Here is a 9,222-nt window from a genome sequence, read left to right on the forward strand (position 1 = left end):
TGGTGTAAAATTTCTGAATACGTTCGAATGATACAACTGAATAATAGGAAACAGATATGCATGACAAATATACACCAAATCAAATACAATTACTAATAATCACAAGATATCTGCCAATATAATCGGCTGATTATATGTATGGCTAAGACACCCCCTCAGTTTGAGCGGGCGGTGGACATACGCTCAAGCTGGAGTGAAATGACTGGAACAACTGCCGTGGAAGCCCCTTGGTGAAAATATCTGCATATTGAAGTGAGGAAGGTACATGAAGAACCCGAATGTGACCTACACGAACCTTATCCCGAACTAAATGTATGTCAATCTCGATGTGCTTAGTTCTTTGATATTGTACTGGATTGTTAGTAAGATAAAAAGCTGAGACGTTGTCACAGTAGACAAATGATGCATGTTGAAGCGGAGTGTGCAGCTCAAGCAGTAAATTGCGTATCCATGTGGCTTCAGCTACGACATTAGCAACACCCCTATATTCGGCCTCAACACTGGATCTAGAAACAGTAGGTTGTCGTTTAAAGGACCAAGAGAGCAGATTATTACCAAGAAAAACACAACACCCTGATGTGGAGCGCCGTGAGTCTGGGCAACCACCCCAGTCAGCATCAGAGTAGGCCACCAAAGAATGAGATGCGGATTTAATGATACGTATACCATAATCCAATGTCCCTTGAATATACCGGATGATTCTCTTCATAAAAACAAAGTGAGTATCTCGAGGCTCATGCATAAACAGGTATACCTGCTGAACATAATACGAGATGTCAGGACTCGTGAATGTGAGGTATTGTAAGGCTCTAGCAAGGATTCTATATAAAGTGGGATCCGAAAACAGGGAACCGTCGGTACTACTTAGTTTGGCCGAAAGGTCCACAAGAGTTGTGCAAGGTTTACACGAAGACATCGAAGCCCGAGCAATAATATCCTTTGCGTATTGTGCCTGTGAAAGGAAAATACCATGGGATTGTTGGGAAACTTTAATGAGAAGTGATGCAAGTGTCCCAAGTCAGTCATAGCAAACTCCCGTGATAAAGTGGCAATGATATCATGTAAAGAGTATCACTAGAAGCGCTAAGAATTATATCATCCACGTACAATAGTAAATAAGCAATGTTGGACGGCCCCCGATTATAAATAAATAAAGAGTTGTCGCACGCACTGCTACGAAACCCATGAGAAGTAATATAAGACGCAAAACGGGTGTACCAAGCCCGAGGTGCTTGCTTGAGCCCATAAAGTGACTTCTTCAGACAACACACAAAGTTAGGAGCCCGATGTAACATCCCAAGATTTCGAATAATAATAATATTGTATATTGACTCGTTATGACGGAAAGTTTACTTGAGTTAATAAATAACTAGTAGAATGGTAAAAGGGAAAGATAAGTAGGCTAGTTAAATGGAATTAACCATGGACTAAAAAGGAAAGATGGGCCTTAGGTCCATGAGCTCAAGGGAGTATAAATACCCTCTTAAACCCTAAATCTTTCCATTTTCATCCAACTTATCCATCTTATTCTCTCTACATCCTAAAACACACACCCAACCTTTCCAATTTCGGCCGCAAGCTAGAACAAGAAACTGAGATAAAAAATCAAACCTTTTATTGATAGATCTTTGGGATACAAGCTAAATACAAGGTCAAGGTTCATAACTAAAGCTAGCCGTAGCCTAGAAAACGATAAAAGGTATGTTCTTGATCTTAAAGCTTACGTTTTTATGAACGGATAGCCATGAAACTTGAACATAGACTAGATCGGGTCTAGACAAAACATAAAGTTAACAACTTGATGAATAAAATGGACATAATATACTCGTGGCTAGGTACGGTTCATGAAGGAAACCCTAGGTATAGCTTAAAGAACGTTCTACGCCTAAAGGTTCAAACTTTATACCTAAAATAGACTAGATCTTGATGAAGGACTACTAACGAGTAAAATAGTTATGGGTGATGATAATAAAGGGGTTAAAAGTTCATGATTTGAACAAGTTAGTTGGGCAAGGTGGGAACCTGAGAGAGAAAACGAGCCGAGCTGGGGGTTTTCGGCCAAACGTGAAGATCCTTGGTCAAACCTTGTGGTTCTCGGTCAACCAGGCAGTCAATAAGAGTTCTTGGCCGGAAGGTTCTCGGTGATCAGGTGTTCTCGGTCAAGAACATGTGTTCTCGGCAACTCTGTGTTCTCGGTCAGGGTTCTCGGCCGAAAACATGGGTTCTCGGTTAAGGATAGATTTCGGCCAAGCATGAGAGTTCTCTATTGGGTGTTGGGCCTAAGTCCATTTGGGCCCAGATACCCTAATAGACTGTTGGGCCCGAATCAACTAGGTCCACATTGTGCTGAGCCCTTATCTAATTTAAACGAATCAGCCCAGTATCATAAGCCCAACTTAGAAAATAATTTGAAATGTTAATGGAAAATGTGTTAAGACAGTTAATGAAAATAAAATTTTTCCAAGCTGACCTGGCAGCTTAACCACAGCCAGGGGCTCTGCCCCTTGGACCCCGCTAGGGGCTGCCGCCCCTAGAACCCCGCTGCCCCCGGACCCCCGTTCATTGTGGGTTATATAAAGATAGAAATATGATATGAGTAGCAATAGTTAATTGATACATGTAAATATATACAGTTAGCCGTGCACAGCTCAAGAAGGGAATAACTATTAACGTTGAACGTAACCGCATTCAAGTGAGTTCCTAGCCCCATTCCTTGTTATGTTTTCGGGGCTATGTGCATACTCAATGTGATTAGTTAATACACTTACCTTAAGTGGTAAGTGTATGCCTGTTATGATGTATGTGTATATTATAAAAGAATGCTTGACGGTTGATGAACGATCTTCGAATATTGCATGCACTATCAGGAGATAGTTGGATCATGTGATTGTTCAATATATGTTGTATGTATGAAGTATGTACGTTATAGAATATGAGAATGAAATAAAGTATGTAAAATATATGTAAAAGAAAAGGAAAGTATGATATGAAGGAATTGACATTAAAGGGTGGCAGACCCTAATAATATATGTGAGGTTATAGGGTGAAAGACTCTTTAAGGGTGACAGACCCTAATAATATCTGTGAGGTTATAGGGCGAAAGGCTCTTTAAGGGTGGCACACCCTAATAATATCTGTGAGGTTATAGGGCGAAAGGCTCTTTAAAATGTATAAGTATGTATGTAAAGAAAGATAAAATATGAAGTATAAATGAAAGAAAGAAAGTATGAAAGTAAGAATGAAAGTATATACTTACGTATGTATGAAAGAAGGTAAAGAAGGACATGTATGTAATATAAGAACATATTGTATGTTGATTGTATTAACTAGAACTCACTCAGCGTAGCTGACTTTTAGTATGTACGCAAGTGAGTAGAATGAGGCAGTTAGCTTGAGGATGACACATGGCAGAGTTGGACGGAGCTGGTATCCGAGGATTTTGCTACAATGTTTATTTCTATAATTTAAGTTATGTTTTAAAAGATAAAAATATGGATGTATGTAACGAATGGTTTAAGTTTTATTATTTCCGCGAAAGTTTTTAATTACTCTGATATTTAGAACTGCGTTTATGAGTAAATCCAACGTCCAAATGTGAGGTACCGGTAACGGGGCCTTACACCCGACGATCATAGAAACCTGGAGGTTGATGCATGAAAACAGTTTCATTACGTTTCCCATGTAAGAAAGCATTCTTCACGTCTAATTGATGAATAGGCCATGACCGTGAGACTGCAAGTGATAGAACTGTACGAATAGTCGCCGGTTTTACAACTGGATTGAATGTGTCCTCGCAATCAATACGCAATGTTTGTGAATTCCCATTAACAACTAGTCTGGCCTTATAACGTTCCAGTGTACCGTCAGCTTTAAACTTGTGACGGAAGAGCCACATACATCTAATGACTGGATGATCCGTAGGTCGAGGAACTAGTTCCCACATTTCATTATCCTGTACAGCAGTAAATTCGGATTGCATAGCATTTAACCAATTAGGATCGGATAGGGCCTTGGCATAATATGTGGGTATGGGGGAAATGTTAGTGGTAGTGAAGGCCGATTGGGTTGTGGACTGAGATTTAGAGCGGATGGTCATAGGATGTGAGTTTGTTTGGGGAACAGTGGGAGGTGGCTATGGTACGGGCTCGCCAGTTGTGGGGGATTGGGCTGGTGGGTTTGGGCCAGTCAAGTTTGGATATTTTGGGGCTTGGGCCGAGGGTTGTGGTTTTCGGGCAGGTTGTTGTTGGGCCGGTGGTTGTCTAGGGCGCCGGCTATAGGTGACGGGGTAAGGGGCCGTAACGGATGGCTTGGGGACGAGCTGATTAAATGTGAAGCCCGGAGGAATGGTGTCATCCAAAAAATTATATGCAGTAGGGCTATGAGGAATGGTATAAGGAAAAACGTCCTCATTAAATGTCACATGGCGAGAAATTTGTACCTTGCCAGTGGTTGGGTCAAAACATCTATAGCCGCGAAAATCGGGTGGGTACCCGAGAAAAATGCACCGAATGGAGCGTGCATGCAATTTATGTGGGTTGGGTAGCAGATGTGTTTGGATAGCAGGCGCACCCGAGAACCCGTAGGTGTTCATATTCGGGATGACGAAGGTAAAGGGCAAAGGCAGGGGTATAAAAATTGAGACGTTTGGTAGGTAAAATATTGTGTAAGTAAACGGCCGTGTGTAAGGCTTCCACCCAAAAAGATGGGGGAATATTGGCATGAATTAACAGAGCACGGATGATGTCGTTGAGGCGACGAATCATTCGTTCTGCTTGGCCGTTCTGGGAAGACGTTTGGGGACACGCAAACCGAAACAGAAGGCCGTGTTGGTCTGCAAAAGCTTTAAAGGATAGGTTGTCAAATACACCCCCTAGTTCGCATTGAAAAGTTTTAATTTGACAATGAAATTGTGTTTCAATTAGACGGTGAAATTTGGCAAAAGTGGGAAACGTGTCAGACTTATATTTAAGAGGATACACCCACACGAAGTGTGAAAAATTATCAATGAGAACCATATAATATATTGTACCCTGTTTTACTCGTGATAGAGATGTCCATAAGTCACAATGGATTATATCAAATGGAGCAAATGTAAAAGTATTAGAAGCATGAAATGGCAATCATTTACTATTAGAAATTTGACAAGAATTGCAAATATGTGAGTTTTTACTCTTATTACAATGAAAATTAAAAGTACGACTTAAAAGGTCTAAAACTTGAGTCCCTGGGTGACCTAGACGATCATGCCAGGGTAGACTAGTTGAAGCAAGAAAAGTGGCTTGAGGATGTAGTTGCGGCTGAGTGAACGGATAAAGTTCTCCAGTGTTGTTGTGGCGGGACAACAACTTTTTAGTTTTGAGATCCTTCAAAGAAAAACCAAAAGGGTCAAACTCAACAAAAACTTGATTATCACGAGTAAAACGTCTAACAGAAATAAGATTTTTTATAACTTGTGGGCTATAAAGGACATTGGGTAGGACATATGTGTGGTTGGGTAGGGAATGAAAACTCGTTCCCGATCCGTGTATTGGTAAAAAAATTGCCATTGCCCACCAATAACTTACTACAAACAGGAGAAGAATGAGGGATTAGTAACTTACCTTGATCATGAGTGACATGGGATTCAGCCCATGTATCCATGAGATCAGAAGCCCAAGAGGAAGAGGGCTGATTTATCTGCATGTTGCTAAATGCAGCGCTGAGATCCGAAGGACTCGGCGCATTGTAGGCTCCTTGTGGTGATGGATTGTAACCGCTAAACTGCTGCTGTGGAAAGCCAGAAAAATGGGCCTGGTAGGGACTGTGGGCTGCTGAACTGGGCTGCTGTTGGGCCGCCATTGCTGTTGGGTCGGATAGGGGCATGGTGGGGGTGTCCACCAAGCCTAGTTAGGGTATCCAGACTGTTGCTGCTGTTGACCGGGCCACGGTGTGTAGGGTGGCCTGTTATTGCCTCTCCCCTTTCCACCTCGACGGTTCCAAGACCCACGACCCCGGTTCCGTCCACGAGTGGAAGAGGAGTTAGGGTCCGAAGGCTGGGAGGTTTGGTTCGAGTGGTTGTTTTGAGATGGGGTTTGAGGAGAAGTGGCGGCCAAGACAGTGGATTGAGTTCCTTTTTGTGCTTCCATACGCAAGACCTCATCGTTAAGCATAGCCACGGCTTGGTCCCAATCAACACCATTCTGATTGATTAGTGACGCCGTGGTATTGTATTCAGCAGGTAGACCTCGTACTAGTTGAAGAACTAGACGAGACTCGGTGACAGGGACGTCTACATTTGCTAGTTGATTAGCCAAGTCAGTCAAATGCTGACAATAATCCTCGATGGAGGAACACGCAGACAGAGTCAGGTTGCAGAACTTTGTTTCCAGTGAAGCAGCCTGTGCCTTCTTGTTATTGAGGAAAATTTTCTCGAGTTTTATCCAAGCAGCGTGAGCCGTAGCGTTGCTGTCCAGGACGCGTTTCAGAAGGTCATCAGATATTGTGCTGTAGATCCATTGGAGAACCAATGCATCAATTTCTTTCCAGGCATCATGATCAGTGGATGAAGAAGTCAGAGCAGCAGCCCCATCTATATGATCCGAAACTTTGTAGGCCACGGCATGGAGGCGAAAAAGTTTTACCCATGCAGAATAGGTAACTTTAGTGTCGTCTAGGGTTCTGATTTTGGTTTGGATGTTTGTTACGGAATAGGCTGGGTGTAGGGATGGGGTTTTAGATAGCTGCTCGATTGTATCTTTGGTCATGGTGAGGATCAGACGTATCTGAGAACAAGGAAAGAAGAAAAGCGGAAGAGAAGATGGTGATCAGAAGTGCTTTGATACCAAAAAAGAGTCTATGGTGTAAAATTTCTGAATACGTTCTATTGAGTATGAGAACCCTTTAAATAGGGAATGATACAACTGAATAATAGGAAACAGATATACATGACAAATATACACCAAATCAAATACAATTACTAATAATCACAAGAAATCTGCCAATATAATCGGCTGATTATATGTATGGCTAAGACTTATTCGGGGCCACCTCAACATTTTTAAAAGTCTAAAACTAACTAAAATGTTAGGGTTTTTTTTCCAAGAATTATGTAACATGGATAATATGCAATGATAATGGCTACGAGACAATCATCCTTAGCTTTTAGACTATCAATGCGTTACCAATTTAAAAAAAACACTCTACTTTCAAAAACCCATAATACGTAACACCTATTTAAAATTGATGCCCCATAAAAATGGTGGCCTAAATCCTTTGCCTTATTTAGCTTACCCACGAGACGGCTCTGATATTATTTATTTTGTTTGTTTGTTTATCATACTGTTAATAAATTGTATGATATTCATTTCATACAAATTAACATATTTTTAACGTCTCTTATAAAAATAAAATATAAAACTAGGTAATGAACAGTAAGGGGTAGGATCAAATAGAAAATGATTTTTGTGTGAGAATAACAGGAACCAATACAAAGTAGACACTTTACATTTTATCCAATTTATAAAGAGGGGCATTTTAGTATTTTGCTTAATGCTTATTTTTTGCAACACCTAATTTCATGCAATCAGGTTACCCTGTTGAATTTTAATTATGTATTCCATTTATACCATTTCAAAATCAATTCATTATTTCCTTGATTCCACTGCTAGTTTCCAAAAGTCAGTTCATCCTGTCATCCTTTAAAATTTTCATGTGACTCATTTGCTAATTATCAATGTCGAATAACATTCATTCAATTATTTTTATTATGTAATTGAATTATCTTTTCTAGGTTATTCATCTTTTATATTTTGAAAAAGGCCTATAGTTGTTTAGTTTATTTTTGTTATCAGATGAACACGTAGATCAAACTGCTAATGAATATTGTTGTGTTTGTATTATATTGAGAACATCATGTATGTATGGAGACGAAAAACATAGCAGCACACTACATATTCTTAGTGACTCATTTGCGTAACATCACACTAAGAAACATGTAATTTACTGATGGGGGTTTTCTGTAAAAGCCAAGCACCAATATGTTTATCATTAACAGAATGAATAAACTATTCCTAAAATTATAATATCACAATTCTTCAGTACCAACACATTAAATCTTTCACACTGAAGATCCAACATCAATCACACATCGTGTTGCTCGCTTTGTTGACATTGAAGATCCAACATCAATCACACATTATATTGCTCCAACTAATTAAAAACATAAAAAACAGTAATATCGTGTTGATATTATCATACATAAACAATACTATTGAATGCAAAATAAACATGTACCTGTTCGTGGATTTTGATTCATGGTTTTCGATCCAACGTTAATCACTCGTGCCTTTCTTTTCTGTTTCATATTTATTTCTTTACACTTTACCAACTTCAACACTAAATGTTTAAAGAAAAAACTAAGAAACCTTCTTCACGTTAACTTGCTAAGTCAATTGGATTTGAAGTTGTGTTTGTGTATTTCCTAAAAGACATCATTAACACAATCTTATCACTTTTCTTCCTAATTGCTGGAAAATTTTTAAAATCCGAGTCATACAACATCACACACTTTACCAGCACATCATGATACTCACATCACCACTTTTAACTTACACACATCAAATTAGCTTTCTATTTTACTAACAAATATAACAACCACATATACACGGTTAGTAACACAACAAAATAAAACGAGCACCACCAACACTATCTATCCACCTATAACCACATACTTTATCAACACCCCAACCATTTGTAAGAAACCAACATAAAACCTAAATAGCTCAAATCATATCAACACCAACACAAAACCCATATCATAGAAACACCAACATGCTCTATCAACAATCCATCACCAACACATAAGTCATAACCTTAACAACACAACCTAATAAACCTTAACACCCCCCCCCCCCCCACACACACACGCACAAAATCCCATTTAAGTTACCAGCACCATCTTCACTAAATTGAACTAACACAACACCATCGCCCTAACAACACATACTTAAGTTTCCATATATTTGTTAATAACACATGATAATAATCCAACAAAGAGCCATATGAAACAAACATAATGTTTAACACGAACCCAATATAACACACACCAACCGTGGTCATCCCAACACCCATAAAATTAAACCCATAAAAAATAAACAAACCAACTACATGTACATCAAAACGTCTTTCAATTGAACTTCAAATTTTGTGGAAAATCCACAAGCCCAAGGTGCATTGCACCTATAC

General features: G+C 39.5%; 1 protein-coding gene across 1 annotated transcript; it reads right to left on the bottom strand.

Moving 5' to 3' along the window:
• Nucleotides 1-5,882: 5,882 nt before the first annotated feature.
• LOC143602511 (uncharacterized) lies at nt 5,883-6,743 on the bottom strand. Its single transcript, XM_077079590.1, has one exon. The coding sequence runs from the start codon at nt 6,741-6,743 to the stop codon at nt 5,883-5,885; it is 861 nt and encodes a 286-aa protein (XP_076935705.1).
• Between the last annotated feature and the right edge of the window lie 2,479 nt (nt 6,744-9,222).

The sequence above is a fragment of the Bidens hawaiensis genome, unplaced genomic scaffold (genome assembly GCF_021521415.1).
Source record: "Bidens hawaiensis isolate Kalapana, Puna unplaced genomic scaffold, B.hawaiensis_p1.1 tig00059062_1, whole genome shotgun sequence".
Classification (NCBI taxonomy): domain Eukaryota; kingdom Viridiplantae; phylum Streptophyta; class Magnoliopsida; order Asterales; family Asteraceae; genus Bidens; species Bidens hawaiensis.